The following is a 25,464-nucleotide window of genomic DNA, read 5'->3' on the forward strand; positions in this document are numbered from 1 at the left end:
GATGCTGAAGCTTTACAACTCCTACAGGCATAGGTTACCTGTGTTTTTCTTATCAACATGGGGAAATATTAATAATCTTTCAAACTAATTTGTCAAATATACAGCATCTAATGTAGTGTTGTAATTATAATTATTTCTACTTCTTTCTTCGTATCAACATGAGTTGCCCTTGCAGTAGGAATGAAAAATAGGTTGATTTTTGGTCACCCTAAATATTGATTGTAGAGTTTTCTGCATGGTCTTTCATCTCCTATTGAGACCTTCTTTTCCTTCCAACCATTTTGCCCCTCGTGCTGTGCATTTCTCTAGGGAAATGGAGTGGTTGATGTAGAAGTACTTAGTCATCAGCTCTTGGTACTACACCTTCTATAGAGAGGTGCAAACAACATATTTTTTAAACTCGATGATGATATGTGCAAAGCCGGGTGTATTAGTGCAGGCTGCATCTAGGAATGGTGGACAAATCTCGATATTTCACCTCCATTTGTCCTGTACCGTCTTACTGCTAAAAACAAGCACATTGGGTAACATTTTGTTGAGACTCTCCTCACCGGTACTGCCATCTCGCAGATCAATCATTTTTCAGCAGCCACACAATTCTTTCATCTGCTTAAAATCCACTCTAACTCTTGACATGTGTACCTCCATGTTAATACCATTCTCTCAAGTTCCATCTCCACATTTTGAGTAATGGACCAGCACTCTACAGCCAATATATGACTTCATACCTTTTTGCCAGGAAAAAGGATAATGTTGCAAATTTAGAATGCAGACTACCTCTTTTTGGACTTCTATGTGCACCAAATATATATACTAAACAAAGCACTTTGTCTGTACTCACATATAGGCCTGGGTTGCTTGTGTTGTGGCTAAGGGAGGACATGGCCTGGCATTTCAGTCTGGACTGTTCCCACTGGAGCTGCAAACATAACAAGATGATGGACAAAGTGCTGACACTTTTCAGCCACTCACCCCAAGTCAAGAGACCTGGGCTGAATCCATCATTCTTTTGCTCACCATGACACCCCAGTTTAGACCCAGCCATGTGCAAATCCGTCTTAACCCTGCATCCTGGGTCCGGTTTTGGGGAATCGCCCCGCATCAGGAAGGCTAGCATGAATCCAGTGGCACAGCGAGCAAGGGGACCACGTCTGGGCATTCCCTTGGCCACATTTTGTGATGTCCCACTGGAGCAGGGTCAAAACTGATTTGGATATGATGGGATCCTAAATCAGGTGGTATGGTGTGCAAAACAATGATGGATTGAGATGCAACCCCGAATAGTTACCGGTGCTTGAGATTCATTCAAGCATTCCATCCATCACTTTTTGTATACTGGGACTGGGATTAGTGTGTCATCCTAAACAGGATGGGTATGCCCAGATCTGGGTCCAGTGCACACTGTGTCACTGGAACCAAGTTATATCTGGCTGATGAGCCCTAGCAAAGACGAAACTGGCCCTTTTTAGCTTGTTCACGCAAGACCTGGTCTGGGATTTCGGATGGGACTTTTCCCATTGGAGCAGGGTCAAGACTGATTGAAATATGGTCGGGTCCACACTGGAGTTGCATGGTGTGCAAGAAAAAGATGGACTGGGATGCTTGAGGAATTACCATTCGCTGAGATTAATTCAAGCATTCTGTCCATCACTTTTTATGAACTTTAGCATGTTATTCACGCAGCCCGCACTAGTGTAGTGTAATTTAATGTCGCAAGATTTGTTTAAGACAGAAAAACTGGAGTATATATTTTTTATTATGTTTAGAATTATTCAAGGACAAGTCAATGAAAGACAGTAGAGGTCAGATTCTCAGAATCCATATTTAAATATTTGGCATTTCTATGCTCCGGGTAGTTCTGCTCATAAATTTGAGGCACTACTGTTTTAGTTGTGGTACAAGGAATCGTAAAATATATATATTTTTCCATAACTTCCTTTTTTCATAGACTCTATGTATGTCACCCTATGGGTGGTATGAAGTTCCCTTTCCTTAAAGTAATGCTCCTTTCTTCAGCTTTAAACATACCTCAAACTATTTGACAACCTATACATGTCCGGCATCTTCATTGATCCAAGGAAGTAGCCCACAGACTAGACATGTACTGAATATATTTGCTCACTGTTCCTTCTGATGTTTTGCTGCGTGAGAGAGTAATAAAAGTACTCTCAGTAGTTCGAATATTTCACAAAAAATGAAGATCCTAATTTTTTTAAGTGAGTACCTATGGCTAGCACATAGAGGAAGGGCCCAATCTCACATGAAATTCAATTTATTTTTTAAGCAGTGTAGAACATGTAGAGTGCTACTGATATGTATAGATAAGCATCTGGCACTTATGTCAGTCACAGGGAAAGAATGCAGCATGTTGGTGACTGTTTGAGAATTTTATCACATGCACTACTTGTTCTTTGTAACCTTTAGAGGAAATAACCCATTTACAACCTGCACATATATGGTATTTTCAGTTTCAAGAGAGGCTGAGAAAAGCAGTTCCTGCAATGTTGTGTATGGGGTACCATTTTTCTAGGTTTATATTTTTTCTGAAAAATAATGTTAACCTCATCCGTGCGGTACAGATTTACCGTCGGTGCTGGGCCCTAACGAAAACGGGCGTGGTCATGACGGAACGGTTCCATCATGAGCATAGCTCGACCGATGCTCATGACGGAACCGTTCCGTAATGAGCATCGAAGGGGTTAATGAATAATATTTTTTAGGTTGGCTACAAAACGGAAGTGATGAGCTAACATGATTACAGTTGAAATGAGTGTAATATAGTATAGAGATGTGTGTTTAATAATGTAATATAGTGGTACCACATTTGTATGTAAAAGCATCTTGGATAATATGGATGTTGTTCTGAATCTGTTCTCCTGTTCACCCCTGTAATCACCCGATCCCATATGGTTCCCCTTCGCACCATCTCTCCTCACAAGTGATGCACAGCAAAACAAGCTGACGTAATAGATTTTTTCTGGTGGTCCTGACAGATGCATTTACAATGCCCTTCCTCTGTAGTTCTGTTGCTGGGCTGATCCTATTTGCTAGTGTGAACCATTGTAAGAAATTGGGTAATTGGTTGACTTGGGTGTGAGCCCTGGTCAAGCAACAGACACAATCCCTTGGAGGCTGAACCACAAAAAGTCACTAAATCAGCCTGTGTTTGATGCTGGGTATCTTGGCACAAAAGTAGTCATGCTTAACTTGGTGGCAATGTGTGAAGTATTTCTGCTGCCCACACACAGTAATAAAGTGAAAACACAACACAAGAAAGAACCCAAATCAATTTAGAAAAATAGAGTTCATTTGAATCAATTATCTGACACTAAAACTACAAAAATCCAATCAGTAGAACCTGAGTTATATATTTTAGCTTCTAAAAGATAAAATTGCCAACTGTCTGAGAAAAATGTTCTGAGAAGATAAAATTCAATGGGGCAAGGATGCATGAGGTGACCGAGGAGGGAGCATTGTTGTCAGATAGTCCTAGGTCGAAGCCACGGGAAAGATTTCAACGTTTGGACTTAGTTTCTGAAATTGAAGTAAAAAATCTGTAGCTGAACAAGGCAGTGGGTAGTAGCTGAACACATTTACAAGAGGCTGGATACCCCTTTGGTGAAGGACCGCTGAAAAGGATTTGCTGCTGCAAAGAAGAACTTAGTGGAGGAAGCCGCAAATTCAATCTGATCAGTGATGCACCTCCTGCAGGTAGGCGAGTAAGTTGGCCCTACTCTCCTCCTGATTCTCAGAACATTGTTTGCCAAAATGTTTCTACATTCTCAGGTATGAGCACCTTTAGCAGCACAGCCAAGGATGCAGGAATGATGGGGCACCTCTTGGTGGTTCAGGATTCCCTCTGGCTGTTTCCAGGTGAGAGTTTGGTGGGCACCTACTGTGACACTAGTGCTCTGAACAGTAGGCCAGCAAACTAGCCCTTGGGGTCACTCTGGTAGTCCTAGGTACAGGCTCAAGCAGGACTCAACAGCATGGATGGACTCTGAGGGTTCAAACAGGCTCAAGGCTGCACAGCAGCCCTCCCAGTTACAGCAACACAGTCTTGCAGAGTGCACTGTGGATCACTGCAGCAGGAAGTCCTCTGAGAGCCCTTCCGCAGGTCCAGGAGTGAACTAAAGAGTGGTCTGAAGGTTATATTCTTATACTCTGAAGCCCTTGGTCTGGAAGGTGCGAGAAACTTCTAAAATGTTTTTTGAAGTGCATGGAATTCCCTGATTCCTCCTGCCCCAGCTCCTAGCTGGCTTCATGTGACAATGGGTAGGAGCTAGGTTCTTTGTGTAAAGGCAGAACAATCATATTCAGTTGGAAGTAGGGCTCTGCCAAGCTCCACTCCTTCCTGCCAGGAGGTGTGCCATTCGGGCACACCAAATCTTCTATTGTGTGACTGTGTGGGAGGAATTTGCAATGTCCAACTGTCAGCTTCTCCCACTCATGTGACTCAAGACAGGCTGCAGGGACAAAGAGATAATGGCAAGAAAATGGCAACGAATAGTATCCTTTTCAAGAATATAATGAAATATCCGATGCTACCATTAAAGAGGATTTATCACTACAAGCCCATATATACCAAACATGAGATAGCTAACTGCTCCCAATTGGAAATTACATCTTATTAAATGCAATAAGGAAAACCCAATGTTATCTTATGAATGTAGGCTTCACAGTAAGTAAAAAATGAATTTAGGAGTTCTTCCCTATCAGGACATGTAAAAAAAAAAAGTACTTGCCCAGCCTTTTAATTGCACAGCACCCTGCCCTATGGAATACATAGGGCGTGCCTTAGGGGTGATTTACAAGTAATAAAAGGACAGTTTAAGGGGTGGCTAGGGTGTTTAGATGGCAAGTCGAAATGACATTTCAAAACTGCATTCAGGCTGTAATAGCAGTCTTGGGACATGTTTTAAGGTGCTACTTAAGTGGGTTGCACAATAAGTGCTGCAGGCCCACTGGCAGCATTTAATTTACCAGCCCTGGGTATATGGTAAACTACTCTACAATAGACATGATAGGAAATTAAATATGCCAAGTGGGTGTAAGCCAATCAATCCATGTCTAGGGTTGTGTGCACAAGCACTTTGGCTTTGGGTAGCAATGATAACGTGCATTGAGAAATTAGAACTGGAGATTAGTAGGCAAAATGGTTGGGGAAAGACCTCCATATAGCTGACAGGTCTAACAATCATCATTGTTAAAATGTTCCATATTGCTTTGAAAATCTCCGTAGGGTAATAACATGGAAGGTGCTGGATGCTTTCTTAAAATGGGATAGTGCCTATGTACTAAATGATAATATGTATTTTTCTGGTATGCCAAAAGAGTTGTTACTTGTGATCATGCCACAACGTTTCTATTACTTCTCTATTTTTTTATGCAAGAATTGTGTATAAGAAACCCGTGAATCTGAGAGTGAGTCATATTTTTGGACGATTTCCCTTTTCTATAAGGGATGCTCTTTGATTTCTTTATGATTTTGCTGCTCAATTGGTGCCTAGATTAATTTTTGATTTGATTACTCTGTATACATTTTCATTTGATCCTTTATGACATTTATTCGGTAGTGCTTGATTTTGGGAATTTATGTAATAAAACTTTTCACTGATCTTCGACTCAATTATTGAGTTGCCCCAATTACTTATAATTATTACTCTGCTTTTGAAGAGGGTTCCTTTTTGCGCAAGGTCAACCCAGGGAAGCACTGCTTGAAGTAACATTTTGGGTGAACTTAATTTTGGGGTGCCGTGAATAGTGAGTACGGTTCTGCTCCAACATGTACGAGTAATAAAATGCCTCATGCTATATGAAGGATTAGATGAGAATATAGCCCAGATTTTGATTGTGTAACATGGTGAATCATCCTTCTTGAAAGGGGGAAATGTTGTTGTGAGGAAGTATTGGAACAGAAGGTGCAGCTAAAGAGGAAAAATAGTGGATTTAAAATGTTCTTGTAACATGGCTTTAATGCTGATTTCTGTTTTATTTGCAGATCATTCACCTAGATGGGTTGATTATGAAAACATTTAAATAGCAGAGAAGCAAAACAACATCTATATCGAAGGTGGCATTGTATTGACTTACTTTTTCCAAATCTGAGAGGTCCACTTGAAAAACGTGCCCAAAACTCCTGGCTGCAATGTCTCTATAAACCAGGAACTGAGGATCATATACATCAGAGCACAGCCCAGTAATCAAAAAGAATATCTAGAAGAGACAAAAGGAGTCATAATCAAAATGTTCCCATTAAAGTTGCTGTCACTGATCAATATCTGCATGGTTACAATACATAATAAAATAAATATCTATTTGCATATTTACTGTGTATGGAAAACAAGAACTTCATGCCATACCTGGGAATGTGTAGTGTTTATTAATGAATACACATGATCCAGTCTCTCATAGTCATTATAGTCCAATGCAGAAGCATCAGTGAGAACAAGTATGAAAGAATGAGGTGGAGAATTCATCAGTGCAAGTTCAAGTCCTTGTATGGCCAGTTCTGGACAGTCACCACCGCCATATGCAGAAAGATTATTGAAGAAGGTGGCAAACTCACTTATTGAACTGGTGGTGTAACTGGGACCAACGCCTGAATAAAACAAAAACGCAATTGATAATGTATATTGGTTTTGCCACTGCATCTTCTCTGACCTAAAGTTAGTTAAGACATATCTCTGAAAATAAACTGTTCTAAACATATGTTCAGTGAACATCCTGCTTCATCATATCTGTTCTTACAAATAATTCAGATCCCACCTCCAAGACAGCCCATTCTACTAACTGTGAAAATGTTAACCCCAACATCCAACACAGATACTATCAATGTGGTTCGCCTTCTCAGACTTCTCCAGTGATTTTTTTTCGTGGTGAACTTTGCTTAGCTGAGGGTCTAGACTCATCTGTTGTAAATGTAATTGCGATTATATAGCACTTACTACCCCCAATGAGGCATCAAAGCACTTCTGCAAGTAGCACGCTACTCTGGAACCTAAAAGGATAAGTGTTGGATTAATATAGGGAAATATGTGTTCATTTGAGCGGTGGACATGAAAGACTGTCTGTTGGACTGAATAGGATAATGGAGGGATAGAAGAGGGAAGAATCTAAAGAGTGTTATTTGGAAGATCATAGTAGTAAGATGAGGTTTGGGATGAGTAAAAGGGGAGATGGAGGGAAGAGTCTCTAGAAGGGGATTACAGAAAACAGTAAAAATATTCAGAAAGTCGAGGTAAAGGAAGGATATATTGAGAGAGGTATAGGGTAAGACAGTGTGATGCATTGGAGAGAGTCAAAGGTGTTTTTTCTATTTTTCTTCCACAGTAGGTGTAAAGTAATAAACATATAGATACATAACTACATATGAAGGGTATACTGTTGAAGTATTGGCCCTAGTGAGCGAAGTTAATTTGAGATAAGGAAGGCTCCTCAGTGCCGATCTCAAGTAGGAGGTGTTCTTCATTGCTTTGATCTCGGTGGTACTTAATGTGTTTAGCATGAGTGTATGTGGAGGGGAGTAGTGTATTATTATAGTTCATGCACTGTGATGCAGGTAACAGTTGTATGTGCATGGCTAACATGTATGGTCAGAGTGTGAGTGTGAGTCAGAGATTCAAAGTGATCCATACTGGATGTCTACCCACAAAAAAGGTAAGATTGTTGTTATGGAATGTAGTGCAGATGTGGAACTCTCTTTCCGGCTCTATGAGCAGTACTCATCAATCAATCAGGGTTCGTGAAGTGTGGCTACTCACCTGTTAGGGTCTCAAGGTGCTAATGGGGGGAGGCTGCTGGTCCGTCTACACTATGGTGTTCAGTCAAAGACCCAAGTCTTGAGGTCTTTCCTTAATTGGGTCAGCAACGGGGATTGTCTGATGTAGGTAGGCAGGGTGTTCCAGGTCTTGGAGGAGAGGTAAGAGAAGGATCTTTGTCTGGTTCTTGTCTTGTGGATCTGAGGGACGGTGGCCAGGGCCAGCTGGGTGTAGTGGAGGTGTCTGGTTGGGATATGGAATGAGAGGCAGTGGTTAAGGTATGATGTTCCTGCATTGTGGAAGGCTTTATAGGCATACACGAGGAGCTTGAAGGTGATCCTCTTTTTGACTGGGAGGCAGTGGAGTTCTTGGAGGTGTTCAGAAATGTGGCTGCGGCTAGGGGTGTCGAGGACCAGTCTGGATGCGGTGTTTTGAACATTCTAAAGTTTCCTGAGAAGTTTCTGTGTAAAACCGGCACAGAGTGTATTGCCGTAGTCAAGTCTGCTACGGGATGGTTGCATGGGTGACTGTTTTTCTGTATTTGGTGGGGATCCATCTGAATGTCTTTCGAAGCTGGTTGAGTGTGTGGACGCACGATGAGGCGACAGCGATGATCTGATGGTTCATTGTGTGCGAGGAGTCCTGCATGATGCCATGCGTTTGTGTGTGGTCTTTGGGTGTGGACTCATAAGGAGGTAGGTATTCTTTGAGGTGAAAAGTAGCTCTTCTTATTCAACTTTCTCACCTCCTGTCTAGAGGCATTGAAGGAAGAACACATAGTACACTAAGAAAGAAGGTCCTTTACTAACAAAATTATTCTAGAGGCCATAGCCAAGGCACTGACTGGATAGGAGGGAAATAAAATGCTTGTTAACTACTTTAGTAAAGTTGATGAGACATTTGAGTCATGAGCACTACTTCCATAGTTTGAAAAGAGTCTCCTTTTTCCAGTAAATGTGCCAGATGTACAACAGATTTTTGCATGCGCAAATTGGTTTTAGACCCATTTGCTCATGCAAAAAACCTATGGCCCATGTACTAACCTTATTTTGCGAGTTGCTAATTAAATAGTGACTCTCAAAATAGGGTTAGCAACTCGCTGTTAGGAAGGGGCGTCCTTTCCTAATAGGGGGTCTGAACCCTATGTAAGAATGTTTTGCGACAGCAAAACAATCACAGTTTTCCACCCTCCTCAAGAGGGTGGTAAACCATTCGCAAACAGGAAGGGGTCCCCAGGGGACCATTTCCCCTTTGTTCATGGGTGCACAAACATTTTTTCAGAGCAGGTAGTGATCTCAGGGACCACTACCTGCCCTTAAAAAATGAAAAAAAAATTTCCTTCATTTTTTAATGTTGAATGCATTCCGTTTTCCTTTAAGGAAAAGGGGCTGCATTTTTTTTTTAACTGCTTTTTTAAAAAGCAGTCCCAGACATGGATGTCTGCTTAACCCAGTAGGTCACCATCCCTGGGAGTGCCAGCCATTACCAATGGGGTTGCAAATTGCAACAGCCTCATTATTATGCATGCAAGGAGCCTGTGAGGCTCCGGTCCCACTTCTGGGTGCTCTGTGAGCCTGCGAGGCTCCAACGGAAATCGGGCTGCTGCGCTCACTCTCCTCACATGTGGGCTGCACACAGGGCTCTCCGGTTCTTTGGATAGAGCCCCACCCAGGTTCAGGCTTCACCTGTCTGGCTTCCGCCAGACAGGTGAAGCCCCAGGATATATATTACATTTCTCTTTGTCTGCCCTGGCACAGGGCTTGGGGGAACCAGTCTCTACTGGTTCGGGGGGTGCGTTGAAGCACTCAGTTTACCAGGCTTCCACCCTCCTTTGTCAGATTGGGCTCAGTCATCAGACACACCACAGAGGGGCAGAGCCAGCATTCACAAAGGCAGGCACAGACCCATTCAGTGACAGAGACTACTCCTCCCACTACTCCAAATGCAGATCTGCTCATTGAGCCTAGTGCCGACTCACCCTGCCCTCCTTGGAGCCACACACCTCACCAGCCCCTGTCACTCCAGAGCCAGACATGCAATACACATCAGGTAGACACATAGCACACAGAAATGCCAACTTCTAAAAGTGGCCTTCCTAAAATAGTGATAATAAATCTGTGCACACCATTGCGTAGCATTTATTTTTACTATTCCAAACATACCAAACTTGACTATGCTGCTCCTCTCATGTCAGGAATTACCACTGAAACACTTATTAGGGAATCTTACTATTCCAAACATACCAAACTTGACCTTGCTGCTCCTCTCATGTCAGGAATTACCACTGAAACACTTATCAGGGAACCCCTAATGCATTCCTATGAGAGGGCAGCCTCACAGCAGTGAGAAACCAAAATGGCTGTTTGTCACTACCAGAACATGTCACACACTTAAGGTACATGTCCAACCTTCTACCTACAATGCACCCTGCCCATAGGGCTAGCTAGGGCCTACCTTAGGGGTGACTGATATCCAGTTAAAGGTGGTCACAGACGTAGTACAGGCTTTAGGTGTGCGCGCACAGGCCCTGTAATGGCAGAGACCTGGGACAGGTTTGAAAGGCTACTTTGGTGGGTGGCGCAATCAGCTCTCCAAGCCCACCAGTAGCATTTAATTTACTGGCCCGAGTATATGCGTTACCACATTAGTGGAGGCTGACAGGTAAACTAAATACACCAAACAGGTGTAGACCAATCTTACCATGTTTACCACAGAGAGTACACACACTTTAGACTGGACAGCAGTACTAAAGTGCCCAGAGTCCTAAAATCACCAACACCAGGTCTGCAAAAAGCCTAGGAAGAAGGCAAAAAGTTTAGAGATGACCCAGGAAAAAGGGCCAAGTCCAACACAACCCCCTTCCAGCCAAAAGCCTGGGTAGACCAATCATTACCTTGATGGGCTGATGTTTCGCTGTTGTCTAGTTGGCGCTTGATGTCGTCTGTGGCGGCGATGAGGGCTGTTTCGGTGCTGTGGTTTTGTCTGAATCCAGACTGGGACGGGTCCAAGATGTTGTTGTCTTCCAGGTGGCGGGCCAATTGCCTGATGACGATTTTCTCGATGACCTTTGCCGGGAACGGGAGCAGGGAGATGGGCCTGAAGTTCTTGAGGTCCTTGGGGTCTGCCTTGGGCTTCTTGAGGAGGGCGTTGATTTCGGCGTGCTTCCAGCTTTCCGGGAATGTCGCTGTTTCGAAGGAGATGTTGAAGACCTTCCGTAGTTGGGGTGCGATGGCTGCATCTGCTATGTTGAATACGTGGTGTGGGCACGGGTCTGACGGATATCCTGAGTGGATGGAGTTCATGACCTTGCGTGTCTCGTCGTCATTGACGCTGGACCAGGAGGTCAGGCGGATGGCGCTGGTGGTGTTCGCAGGGGAGGTGGAGTCTGGCATAGTCGGGGCAGTTGTGGTGTTGAGGCTGTCGTGGATGTCAGTGATCTTGCGGTGGAAGAAGCTGGCTAGTGAGTCGCACAGTTCTTATGAGGGCGGGATGTCATCGGCGCTGGGGTTGGAGAGTTCCTTTACGATGCTGAAGAGCTCTTTGCTGTCGTGTGCGTTGTTGTCCAAGCGGTCTTTGAAGGAGGATCTCTTGGCTAATCTAATGAGGTGGTGATGTCTGCGGGTGGCGTCCTTGTGGGATTCGTGGTTGTCCGGTGTGCGTTCGTGGAGCCATATTTTCTCCAGTTTCCAGCATGCTCGTTTGGAGGTCTGGAGCTCGTCGGTGAACCAGGTGTCTCTCTTGCTGGCGTGGTTGTTTGAGGGATTCTTGAGCTGGGCGTGGGTGTTGGCGCAGTCGTTGATCCACTTTCTGAGGTTGCGGGCTGCAGCGTCTGCGTTGGTGGGGTCGGTGGGTGGGTTCTGGGCGAGGGTGGTGATCAGCCGGTCTTCGGTGACTATGCTCCAGCAGCTGCGAGGCAGCTGTTGGGTGCTGTGGTGCGTGGTTGGTTTCTTGAAGGTGAAATTAATGCAGAGGTGGTCGGTCCAGTGGAATTCGGCGGTGTGGTCGAAGGTGATGTGGGTGCCTGGGGAGAAGACGGGGTCCAGCGTGTGGCCGGCGGCGTGGGTGGGTACGGTGACGAGTTGTTTGAGGCCGAAGTTGGCGAGGTTGGCGATCAGGATGGCTGAACCCATGTGTTCTGTCAAAGCTCCCAGGATCAACTAAGCTACCCCACTGGTACTCCCTAGTTGTCCGGGCCAGAACCAGGCCCTAGGCCATTAAGATGTCTCTGGTCCTTGACATCTCAGAGTGGGGGGCAGTAACCCCTGGCACATAGTAACCATTCTCCACTCTTCTTCTCATCAGTGCAATTCCAAACTGCCACTGATCCTCCAACCTAAGGTCCGCACCCTCAGGCTGACTAGAGGTCTCGGGGGAGACTCTCCTCCCCTTACCTCGCCTTCTGGGGTCCTGCATTCTCCTCCCAGGAAAAGCATCACCAGAACCAAAAACTGTCAGGATGCTGGAACCAGACCACCTACGCAATTCTTCCACCAGTTCAGGGCCTTGACCATGCAACTGATCTACCAACCTAGGATCTAAACCTTCAGGTTTAATCGGGGTCAGAGGCAAGGACTCCCTCCATCTGCACCCCTTCCAAAGTGCTGGACCTAACCACCTGGAGTGGTACCCCTAGAAGACAAATCGGGCAGGACACTGTTTACAGTCCTTCCCTCCAGGTCAGGCAACACCTGAACCTGGCTTCCCAGCCCAGGGACTGAACCCTGAGGCTGAGCACCTACCTATCACACCCGGACATCCTGGGAAGCATGCATGCCCCCCAGGGTAACACATGACTCATGTGTTGCGGGACAGTCTGCCTGCCGCAGATCGCCCAACCCCTGTCCGTCTGACAGTACGGAAAGATCCCCAGGACAGAAGTGGTGTCACCATGGTCGCTCCTAGGAGGCTCAACCCTTCTGGCTGGCCCCTGACCCACTGGTTCTCCCACTGGGGAACACATTTCCCTCTCACCCCTCCATCTAGATGTCTGCACCCTCCACTTAGGAGTGGCACCGCGAGACACCAGAACCGCTGGAGCTCTGCTTACAGACGTTCCACGTTCTCCTAGCACTAGGAGATCCCCCTTAACGGACAGCCTACCAGTAAAGCCTAGGCTCCCTACCTGGTGTTCCCTTAAGTAACCCACCAGGTCCTGAGACTGAGTTTTGGGCACATTGGGACACATCCCATTCTCACTCTTTCTCCGCAGAGACAGGACATGAGTCCCTACATCACTCTCACTACACTGGGACCTAGCTGGGCTACTCTGAACCTCTCCCACCACACTCGGCTGGAAGATACCTGAGCCACTCCTCTTAGGGTCACTCAACAATGCCTCTTCAGACCCTCTGGCACTCACCCAGAGTTCTGCCTCCCCTGCAAGCTCCCTGGGATCAGAGAGCTCACACTCCAACAGATGTTGGCATAACCTCGGAAAACAATTACTGAACATGTGCTCTCTGACAATCAGAATGAACAGCCCTTCAAAATTATTTTTCGTGCTACCCATCACTCAACCTTCCAGTGCATCACAATATTCATCCACAAACTTTCCCCAAGACTGGTGAGACAGTTTCTACTGCCCCTGAACCTCAACCTGTACAGCTCTTCCTGGGAACCAGGCACCATAATCTGGGATCTGGGTGTGGGACCTTGTGGTGTCCTATTGTTTTATTGTAAATATTCAATACTTGTATTTTGTGTATCTTCATTACTTGTATTTTATGTCTGTTCTATTATATTACATATGGCATGGAATGTGGGGATTTCCTTGTCCCCATACAATGTATTATGTTGTAGTGGAATGTTGGGCTTCAGTGGATGTGTTCATAGCTTCAGTTGGGGTTGATCCTCTGAGCCCGTCAGTCTTCCATTCTTTTTGTGGAATAAATATGGAAGTTCAACTCAACGTGTGGTGACTGTCCATCTTTACAGACTTCCTGCACTGGACTCACTTTTACTGCCATCACTGGAACCCACCCTCACTGGTGAATCCAGACACCGAAAACTGTGTGCAGGGGGCATATCCTCAAGAGCTAGTCTCTCCCTGGTGAAGGCCCTCTCTGCTTCTGCCATCCTTTCCTGCGCTAAGACACTCTCAATCTCTAGCTTTTTCTCCTCCACACCCAGCTGCGCTAGTTCCTTGGCATGCTCTAACCTGAGTCTCACTGAAGCCAGCTGATGCTCCCTTTCTTCACTCCTATCCACCCACTCCTCTAGGGACAGGGAAAGGGATGGGGTACTTGCCCTGGCACTGGATCCAGCAAGGGACTCCCTGTCTGCGGGGTCTTCAATCTCTACTGGCGTCCCTGCCCTGTCATTTTCTTCCTCTTCTTCAGACTCTTCAGGTCCTCCCTCATAACTACCACTTAGGTATGCAGAGGAATAATCAGACAGGTCCCAGTGGTGCTCTAAGACTACTCCCTGCGGATTGCCTCAAAGAGGAACAGTTTTCTGCGGAAGTTATCTTCCACCGGTATCCCTCTTTTTCTACAGAAACTCATTTCCTCCTCCTTAGTGTACTCCCAAAGGTGATTCTCATTATAGATTAACTCCATCCTGGCAAGATGCACAACCCACAGTGCAAAACAAGAGTCCTAGGTGTCTGAGCTGAAGCAGGAATATACAATTCAAAAATGACACTTTTGAGGAGAAATAAAACTCAGGAAAAATAATCCCCAAACATGTGATTATCTAAATGCAGAATTTGTGGTGCAACTAGTTGTCACTGTTGTATTGCGCAAACGCAAGTACAATCCTCACAACTGACAACCAATTTTAGAAATGGGATTTCTGGTTCGCTAGGGAATGCTCCTAAGCCTGGCAGACACCACCACTCTAGTCAGGGCAAGGGAGTTACACGCTGAACATAGCCCCTGCTCACCCCCTTGGTAGCTTGGCACAAACAGTCAGGCTTATCCCAGAGGCAATGTGTAAAGCATTTGCAAAACACACAAACAGCAGCAACACACTAGGCACACTACAAAAGAAACCACATACAAAGTTATATGAAAAATAGTCTTTTTATTATCCAAAACACATTAGAATAAAAATCTCACATATACACTGTGCCAACTGGCACCAGGTAGAAATTCACAAGGGATTATATGAATGACCGGGACAATTGGGCCACGGTCAGAACCATTAGAAAGCACAAGTAGCAAATATGAAACAACCAGTAACTACTGGAAAAATACTGTACTCATCATTAGCACTAGCAACATAAACGCATTATGTCTGCATCACATTAGGCATAAACACATTATGCATAAATCACATTTAGGAGTGCACCGTGGTAACACTTCCCAGGTGCATACATCACCTTCAGCATAAACACATTATGCAATCGCATTAGGCATCACCATAAAAATAACCCCAGGCCAACTAGCCTTCCTGGCCCCCAAATGCCCTCTGTCCCAAATGTCAGGGATTTAGCTGTCACAGCAGTAGTGTGCTGGCCCAACAGGCCAGCACCAGAAATCAGGGCAAGGGCGAGATCCACCTGGGTCTCTCCAGAGACCAGAAACACAGAAACAATGCCCCTTCACGTAGTAGATGCCTACGCTCTTGCGGTGCAGCTGTGGCATAAATAGACAACAACTGTGTGCCTCTTCTTCAGAAATAAAGAACTACCCCCACTGGGGTAGTGACGGCGGTTGGGCAGTACAGCTATGCAGAATCTGCACTACAGCGCCTTCCTGGGGCCCCTCTACTAACACTTCTGCCCCAATGGGTACCAGTAGTGCCCAGCACCAACAGTGCACGTGAGCCCCCCTTCACAAGGCTCGTCCGGTGCCACTACCAGGCACCAAGGGCCAAAGGCTCAATGTCAGCCCCACTCACTGGGACTGTCCTTCTTTGGCTCCTCCTTCGTCCGGAAGGGCAGTCGACGGTCAGCAGCAAGGAGCCTGTGAGGCTCCGGTCCCCCTTCTGGATGCTCTCTGAACCTGCGAGGCTCCAAGGGCAGTCAGGCTGCTGCGATCACTCTCTTCACATGCGGGCCGCACAAGGGGCTCTCCAGTTCTTTGCATAGAGCCCCGCCCATGTTCAAGCTTCACCTGCCTGGCTTCCACTTGGCTCCTCGTTGCAGCAGCTTCCCCCCAGGCCAGGCATCAGCACCTGACTTCCTCTGAGGCAGGAAGAGCCGGAGAGGCTCCATCTCTCCTGCCGGCCACCAGCCATGCCCACAGTCAGGCAGAGGTGCCTGGCTTCCGCTCTCAGCGGCTTCTCTCCCAGAAGTGCGAGGTAAGCGTCTGCTTTCAAAAGAGCACAAATGCGGGGCAGGCTCCCGTACAGAGGAGCGCACAATGCGGGGTAGGCTCCCACTTCCAAAGAACCACACATGCGAGATAGGCTCCCGCTTTACCATAAGGCAGGGTGGGGGATCCCCACTCTGGGATTCCCTCGGGTTGCTCCGGCAGCCCAGCGCTGCAGCGCGTACATGCTCTCTCGTCCTGCAGTACAAGGAAAACGGTGCAGCGCTCACGAGGCGCTTGAATCCCAAAGTTCCAGATCAAAGGCTAGGTCCAGGCAGGCCAGCTAAAAGTGCCCTCCAGCAGGAAGGCAGTCCCTCATGGCGGTTCCTACTGGGGCCCAGCAGGCACCAGTAGCCCCCCAAACAGCACATGAATGTGCACATTTCATGGGTTCACAGACCCAGTATATATAGTACATTTCTCTTTTTCTGCCCTGGCACAGGGCCTGGGGGAACCAGTCTCAACTGGTTCGGAGATGTGTTGAAGCACTCAGTTTTCCAGGCTTCCACCCTCGTTTGTCAGATTGGGCTTAGTCATCAGACACACTTCATTGTCAGGGACCACTCCTCCCATTACTCCAAATGCAGATCTGCCCATTCAGCCTAGCGCTGACTCACCCTGCCCTCCCTGGAGCCACACACCTCACCAGCCCCTGTCACTCCAGAGCCAGACATGCAATACACATCAGGCGGACAGACACACAGCACACAGAAATGCCAACTTCTAAAAGTGGCATTTCTAAAATAGTGATAATAAATCTGTGTACACCATTGCATAGCATTTATTATTACTATTCCAAATATACCAAACTTGACCACGCTTCTCCTCTCATATTAGGAATTACCATTGAAACACTTATCTGGGAATCCCCAATGTATTGCTATGAGAGGGCAGCCTCACAGCAGTGAGAACCCAAAATGGCTGTTTGTCACTACCAGGACATGTCACACACTTATGGTACTTGTCCTACCTTTTACCTACAATACACCCTACCCATAGTGCTAGCTAGGGCCTTCCTTAGAGGTGACTGACATGCAGTAAAAGGGGGGGTCACAAACGTGGCACACACTTTAGGTTTCACGTCACAGCGGCAGTAGCACTGCGCGCACAGGCCCGGCAATGGCAGAGGCCTGAGACAGGTTTGAAAGGCTACTTTGGTGGGTGGCACAATCAGCTGCAAGCCCACCAGTAGCATTTGTTTATTGGCCCCGGGTATATGAGATACCACATTACTGGGGACTGACAGGTAAATTAAATACGCCAAACAGGTGTAGACCAACCTTACCATGTTTATCACAGAGAGCACACACACTTTAAACTGGACAGCAGTGCTAAAGTTCCCAGAGCCATAAAACCACCAACACCAGGTTAGAAAAGAAAAAAAGGCTAGGAGGAAGGCAGAAAGTTCAGGGATGACCCTGCAAAAAAGGGCCAAGTCCAACAATTCACAATTTGCGACTCGCAAATTGCGAGTCGCAATTGCCAATGGTCGTACATCTTGCCCAATGTCTCTCATAAAAAGCCACACAGCTATCCCTGGCCAATAATCCTCACTCAATTCCAGGGATTTATTTATAGATGTTGGTCCCTCATGTAGGGGTTGAACCCCACAGAGTACCCATTACATTTTTGAAGGTTTTTTTCTCTGTTGAGGCCGAATTTGGTGGTCAGCTCTCCCAGTGCAAGGAAAACACAGCAGTGATTTTGTTTTCGGCTCAGCTTGCCCAAGGTTTTATCCTCACATTTCTGTGAATAAAACTTCTAGAAAATGTGTTGACCCAAAACATTTCTACTACCCAGCATTCCCACACTTCTACTGACAGAAACAGAGCCTGACTTGCGAGGCTGGGCGTAGAGCAGACTTCAGGCCTGGATAAAAACTGTGAACGTATGAAGGCAATGTGATTTTCTCATGGGTCAAGATTTTAGAACACTGGGCGTTAATTTTCATGCAGACCATAAGATATTTAAAAAGAAGAAACGCCTCTCTATGCTTTTGAAGGTGACACTATCAGTTATCTGCATCCTCTCTATGAGACTCCATGCCAAAATGATCTATATTGAACATCAAACTCATGCATCCAACCAGTCATACACATTTAAGGAAAAAATAATCCAATCCATATGTTAAAAACATTGTTCAATATTCACAATGACATTAAGTTTCATACATAAATCAATGCCATCAACATCAAACTATAAACAATCATATAAGGACAACAGAATAGCGCAGACACACGTTTGAGTGAAAGAAACCTCAGACAAATTTGACCACCTTCATCAGGGCACTGGGTATGCTATTTATGTGGAGGAAAAAGGGCTTCCAACAAGGAGGAAAAGTATATTCAGGGAGCCCAAAATCCAACTTTGGTAGGGTTGTATCCAAAATGGAGGGAAAGTTTTTTGGAAGGTGCTCCTTCAAAAAGTTGAAGAAGAAGGGAGCGCAAGATACCCTAGCCGGAGTATAGTGTGAGTATAGGTCCACGGACCTGAGATAGACCTAGAGATGGAAATAAGGCTTTTCCTCAATGGTCTTGAATGGGAAAGATTAATGGATCAAGAATCAGGGAAGACAAATTCTTGGTTTCAATTTCAGTGCCTTTAAATTCCCAGAACGTTAAGCAAATTATGTACCTCTCAGCCTTGAGTCCTGGAGCTGCGGGCAATCGGCGTTCCATCCTAATTTTACAGGAAACGGCATTTCTGTTTTATGATAGATTATTTATTGATTCCTACCTTTTGAAATGAAATGGAGAAATCTGTTTTCTTTTGATGCATTTTTTGGTTTTCCCCTGCTTTTATTTTCTCCTAGTATCAATCTTCAGGGACCCCCTTGTGTTTAGACAGGGAGGAGACCAGACAAGAAGTGTCTCCCCTGAGATTTGTACGAGAGCCCATATTTCCCCTCTCTAATGCGTCTGGTGAGAGAGGGGTGAGCTGATGGCTCCCCAAGAGCAGATGTCACCCGGATTGGTGAGAATCAGCAAGGCTAGGCGGCCAGGCGGCCAGGCGGCCAGGCGGCCATCTTTGCTCTGTGCAGACTGAGGCCCCGGCTGTAGTGTTTCTGTCCCTCTGGGTGGAGACGCATTGATGACTGCAGGATCCCTGGTGCAGAGAAGGTGTGGGCACCCCGTTATCGGCAGCCTCCCTCTAGAAGCAGGAGCGAGACCATGGGAGCCTTCACAGACCTGGGTCAGCTGCAACAAGTGAGTGTGCCATACAGATAAGGGAGCTAAGTTTCAGTTTCAGTTTGTTTATTTATTTCGAGGGTTAAAAACCATCATGAAAATACATAATAATAATAATGCATAATCTCGATTACAAACATTCTGAACGACATATCATTATTTAAAAAGAAAAGAAAAAGGACATCACATTTAAAAAAAGAGTTTTTTGTAAGTGATAGGACCAAAGTGCAGATGGGGGAAAAAAAAGCCCTGAATAACATAATAGATACCTCCCTAACCCACCAATTTCAACAGCCCCTAGTATTTCTCAGTTTAAAAGCAATTTTGAGAAAACTTATAATGGCACATAAAGTTCGCATTTCAGTGGCTCTTTGCAGAAACAGAAAGGCAGATTTGGCGTGAATGATATTTGAATCTTTTAAAACCCCTACTAAAAATCTTTGACGCAGTGTTTTATAAAAAGAACACAGTAATACAAAATGAAGGGTGTCCTGCGGAGACCTATTGTCGCAGCCGCAGGCACCCTTCTGCTCAATTGTTTGAGTGAATCCTGATGGGTAGGCTAAAATATGGTGCAACAAATTGAGCCAAAACGAGTCATTAAAAACCTCTCATGCTGGCTATGCAGTAAAATAAGTAAGGTTCCATGCCAGCTTGATTCGATACTAGCGAATGAGCAACTACCGAAGATTTAGTAGAGCCAAGCTCCCTCCTCCTGTCACTGAATTTATCCAACAATTGCCCTTGTACCGAGTAACTGGAGTATATGTCCACCAAGGATGGGTCCAGAAATAATCTTTGTTCATCTATTTCCCCCAGGGTATCTTTAATATATTTCAGCCAGGGGATTTGGAGGCATTTTTCTTTCGTCAGACAATCCTGGATAATCTGTCTGGATAGTTCCGCGTTGGGGTTTAGCCAAATTTTGATCCAGGCCAGTATGGGTCTCAGTCTAATCAAGTCCGCTATATTTGTTATTCCCAGCTCTCTGTGTGTTATTGCAGCGGAGGAACTCAGAGGAAGTTTTAATAGTTTTTTTAGAAATTTCTCTTCCTCCCTTTGGATTAGTTGTGCATCTCTGAAACCCCAGACTTCAGATCCGTAAGTGGTCTTTGAGATGCTGACTGATCTATACAAAGTCAACACCTGCTCAGGGGACCACCGTCCCATTCGACGAGCAAAGTTTAATATAGCTCCATTGGCTGAGACAAGTCTCCTTGCCCTCTCCTCTATCAGCGGGGCGAACTTTAGCTTCTCATCGAATAAAAGACCCAAATATCGAAATGTTTTGACACTGTCCAAGACATAATCCCCCAGTTTGAATACGAATTTCTTCTGTGGTTTCTTCCCCACTATCATGATGAAGGATTTTGTCATGTTTACAGAGAGGTCCAGTTTCCTCATAAAATCTGCGAAACCCTTAATTAGGAGCTGCAGGCCAACCGCCGTCCGGGCTAGGAGGACCGCGTCATCGGCGTACAAAAGTACTGGCAGGTGACGCGAACCCACCTTTGGACAATCAGTTCCCAATGCTGTCAGGTCGCTCTCCAGGCCGTTTATATAGAGGGAAAACAAAAAAGGTGCCAGGATACACCCCTGCCTCACCCCGCCCGAGCACGGGAAGGGATCTGTACTCACCCCCCCCCGCACTGTAGCGGACCTTGGCATGGTGTTCCAGTGAAGTTCACTCAGGATGTTGATAAGATCCGGGTCAATTCCCAGGTTGAACATGATCGACCATAGCTTGGCTCTGTTAACATTGTCAAACGCCGCTGCTAAGTCCATGAACCCCATATACATGGTACCTTCAGACGCCTTGGTGTACTTAGCCGTGAGAAGGTACAGGTTGAGGCACTGGTCGGTGGTTGATCTACCTGTTCTGAACCCATACTGGGTGTCCACCAAGATGTTATGGGTGTCAGTCCAATCCAGTAGGCGGTTGAGGAGTGCCCTCCCCAGTACCTTGGCAGAGACGTCGATGAGCGAGATTGGTCTATAACACTGCGGGCTGTCCCTACAGCCTTTCTTGTAGATCGGGACAATCACCGCAGTGGACCATGATCTCGGCAGGCCCGTTTTGATGGCTGCATTCAATACTCTCGTTACCAATGGGGCCCAAAGATCCGTGTTGCTAAGAAATAGGTCCGGGGGGGGTTCCATCCGGGCCCGGGGCTTTGTTTCGTGTTAACCCTAGAATTGCCTTGAGAACTTCATCCAAGGATAATTCGAATTTTTCCGCCCTTGGCCCCCTCCATATTCCATCACCAATGTCTACATCCTGCTGATTGTACAGGGATTTAAAATGGGCAATCCATTGTTCCGGCAGAATATTTGAGCTGATGACTGGGGAGCTTGAATCGTGAAAACATGGTTTGTTTATAATTTTCCAAAACTGGGTGTAGTCCTTGTTTTCGCCGGCCTCCCTTAAGTCTGCCCAGACTTCTTTTTGGAGGGTGCTTTTTCTGATCTTAACCTGGGTTTTGTAGTTCTGTCTACAGCGAGTGATTTCATTTTTGTCCCTTGGTGTCTTTTTCAAGCTCTGTTTTAAGTCTCTTAGCACTTTAGAGCAGTTAGCATCAAACCATCTGGGCGTGGATTGCAAGTTTGCGGGCTTCTTGGTTGTCAGGAGTTTCTCTACAATTTTAGTTAAGGATTCAAATGCCTCTACTACTCCTCTGTCCTGCGGGCAGCAACCGCGCTTAATAAATATTTTTACAATTACAATACAATTATTGTATGATCTAGACAGGTCTCTATGTGATCTTTCCCTTCATCGACTAATTTAACATAAAATTCTTGGGGGTTAATCACTGACCACCTTAGGCGTCTCCCCTGGTCTGTTGGTTGAATTTCTGCTTGTTGGATCACCCCTGGTACTTTTTTAATGAAATCGTTCCCTTTAATTTCTGTTATAATGGGATTGTGGTCACTAAAGGGACTCCACTCTGTCCTGGTGTTTAGGATCCTTTCCCTAGCCCAGGCGGATATCATAACGTAATCTATTATAGAACCCCCGCCTTTACCCTTAAATGTTGGTATTGGGGATTCGCCTGCTTTGTGAGCGGATAGATCCATGACCTTAGTGAGGGCAAAGTTGTCTAATAACTTCATCAGTATTGTACCCTCTTTGGTATGTGAAAAGTGGGGGCCCTTTTCTAAAGGACAAGCTGACCAATCGGGAGTTAAGGGAAGTAATTTGGGGCATAGATGGCAATCAAAATCCCCCATCAGCAGGACAGTTGGTTCTGACCCCGTCGTCCTTTGATCTAATTCCTCATTTAGACAGCTCTCCAGCTGCGCTAAAATTGCGAAATTGCCCTCCACCGGCCCGGAATTGTAGAAATTCATAAACAGTAGGCTCTCCCCCTGATGTGAAAGTCTAGCTGCTTGTATGTTATCTGATGGGCAGTCCGTATATGACCAGGATCCTTTCAGGTCTAAGTCTGCATATAGTACTAAGCCTCCCTTTGCTCTTCCCGAGTTTGTGCCCTGTGCGGGTTTAAAGAAACATTTGTACCCCTCCAGTTGGAATGGGCCCGAGTCCCTTGCCCATGTTTCCTGGAGCGCTATCAAATGAAAACATTTTATATATTCTAGCCATTCCTTGTTTTTTAATTTGGCTTCCAGCCCTGCGACATTCCAAGATAGGATGGTCAGACCCTCCCACTTTTCTTTGCCGCTTACTGTGTGGGTTTCAATTGCTCTCTCCTCCCCATCTAATGGTAAATCTACTGTGGTTGTTTTTTCCTTATCCCTCTGGGGCCGGGGTGAATCTAGTCCCCTAGTTAGTATACTCTCCTCGCTCCCCCATGTATTCCCTATTTGTGGGCCAAGATAACTACTAATGGCCGGACTTCCTATAATGTTCTTTTGAGTGGGTATAAGTCAATCTATGTCCTCTAGTGATTGAAATGGGGCATATCTGTTTCTCCATTGAGGGAAATCACGCTGGGAGTGGGGCTGTTCGAGGTGGCTTGCTAGTCTGGATCTATATGGGCGCTGTGGTCTAACCAGCGTCCATCCTCCCTCATCCTCCACACGATGGTTGTTTCGTGTCCTTGGGTAGAAATACCCAAGTGGGAGTGCACAGATCGTGCTGGTTTGGTTCCTGTTGGGATTCTTCAGGATGTACTCTACCAGACTGGTGTCCGTGAAGTCTGCGACTATACAGTCTCCTCTGATATATTTCTTTCTCCCCCCAACCCAGTTTACCCTTCTTACACTTACTATCTCTCCTCTTTCCCCAGTATTTAAGGGTCTGTGGATGTTCAACCATTTGGAAATTTTTGAGAGCAGTTGTAGGTGTGTTTCTCTCTCATTGGGCCTATTTTCTGGGACCCCTGCAAAGATTATTACAAAGGGACTCGCCTCAGTGGGTAAATCTATGTGTGATGCCTGAGTATTGGTGTTATGAAAGGGATCAGGGTCTGTATAACAATGATTATAGTTCCCTTCTCTCTGCGGGCGATCGTCTTGTCTCCATTGCATTAGCGGTTGTATGGGAGGTTTCTCCCTCTGAGTGTTATTTGCACCTTGTTGGTGTCTCCCTCTAGAGTTATCGATTGTACCCCCTTTAGGGTTTTGGACAGAGTTGGGGGCCTAATGAATCTGAACTATAGCCTGTTGGGCATGGCTAACACAGTTGTAATTTTGGCCCTCTTTGTGTTTGCCTTGTCATTTATGGCTTCCTCCGTCGGTTGGGGTGGATCAGCGGAGGTTTTAACAAGTGCGTGTTCTAGAGCCTTGGATTGTTTGGAGAGCTCACACATTATTTTATCCACCTTGCTTATTATGGGTTTTAGTTGTGCCGCAATGAAGGATTCTAGCCGTTTTTTAATATCTATAACTACTGTCTCGATCCACCCTGGGGGAATGGTGTCTACTCAGGAGTTATTTTCTAGTGAATTATATTCTTGAAGGCTTATTGGGGAGTTAGCTCTTGGGGGTGTTTTCCTCTGCCTCTGCCGACCCTTATTCCTCCCCACTAGCTTCCTTGATTTCCGCTGGGGCGTGTCATTGAGTTCAGGGGATTCTAGCCCTGAGGTTTGTGCACAAGGGACATCCACTGTATCATTGTTTGTTTGTGATACACTGCCCTGGGTGTTTAAGCTATCGATGAGTAGTACGTCTCTAGAGGGTGTTTGAGTGATGGCATTGAGATTGGGCGAGGACGATAAACTCTGTTCCATTCGTTCAATTTCCCCTGTGACATTCTTCAGTATTAGGTCAATTACTGTGGGTTTGTTCCCCTTTGCATGGGCAGCCTCCTTTATTTCCCCCCGTGTTAGCTTAGGGGTTGTTCTCTTATTTGGCTTGATCCCAGTCGAGCGTGTGTTAGGGTGGGTGGACATCGTTCCCTTGAGGTCTCCTTCCTTATCGCCACAACAATATGCGGCGTAGGTTTCTGCCAATCCTCTTGCGTGCTGCCATAGGGATTTAGCGAGTGGCTTTCAAGGGCTTCACTACCCTATGCGAATTCCCTATGCCCACAGTGCTGTACCTAGATGTAGTATCAGAAGCATAAGGGCCAAGGGGGGTGGCCCGTCCCGTCCCTCGTCGTCCCCGGACGGCCACAGACGGCCCGCCCTCTGCCAGGGCTCCGCCCGGCGCTGTCCGCGCACGTCCGCGATGCGGAGGAAGTGCCCAGTTTTTGTAGCGCCTCCAGGCGCGCTGCGGGAGGAAGTGGGCGTCCCCTCTCGCTCAGCCCTCTGGGAGCTGTAGTCTCCAGCCGCCGCGGTGTGGGAGGGCAGCGAGACCACTGCGTCAGGGCCCCAGGAGCGAGGTAGCGTCCCGCCGGTGAGTTTGCCTTGGTTGGTTTGGCTGCGTGCTGCAGAGTTTGGTCCCCGCTCCGCCGAGGAAGTGCCCAGTTTTTGTAGCGCCTCCGGGCGCGCTGCGGGAGGAAGTGGGCGTCCCCTCTCGCTCAGCCCTCTGGGAGCTGTAGTCTCCAGCCGCCGCGGTGTGGGAGGGCGGCGAGTCCACTGCGTCAGGGCCCCAGGAGCGAGGTAGCGTCCCGCCGGTGAGTTTGCCTTGGTTGGTTTGGCTGCGTGCTGCAGAGTTTGGTCCCCGCTCCGCCGAGGAAGTGCCCAGTTTTTGTAGCGCCTCCGGGCGCGCTGCGGGAGGAAGTGGGCGTCCCCTCTCGCTCAGCCCTCTGGGAGCTGTAGTCTCCAGCCGCCGCGGTGTGGGAGGGCGGCAAGACCACTGCGCCAGGGCCCCAGGAGCGAGGTAGCGTCCCGCCAGTGAGTTTGCCTTGGTTGGTTTGGC

General features: G+C 46.6%; 1 protein-coding gene across 1 annotated transcript in view; it reads right to left on the bottom strand.

Annotated features, from left to right (window-relative positions):
- Positions 1–25,464, bottom strand: part of LOC147660915 (uromodulin-like) — a 705,518-nt gene that overhangs the window by 473,542 nt on the left and 206,512 nt on the right. Inside the window, exons 6-7 of the mRNA XM_086951433.1 lie at positions 6,363–6,601; positions 6,094–6,216 (exon numbers count right to left, since the gene is read on the bottom strand). Coding sequence (XP_086807559.1) covers positions 6,094–6,216; positions 6,363–6,601 — 362 coding nt within the window. The remainder of the gene's footprint in view (positions 1–6,093; positions 6,217–6,362; positions 6,602–25,464) is intronic.

The sequence above is a fragment of the Lissotriton vulgaris genome, unplaced genomic scaffold, assembly GCF_964263255.1.
Source record: "Lissotriton vulgaris unplaced genomic scaffold, aLisVul1.2 SCAFFOLD_380, whole genome shotgun sequence".
In the NCBI taxonomy this organism is placed as follows: Eukaryota; Metazoa; Chordata; class Amphibia; order Caudata; family Salamandridae; genus Lissotriton; species Lissotriton vulgaris.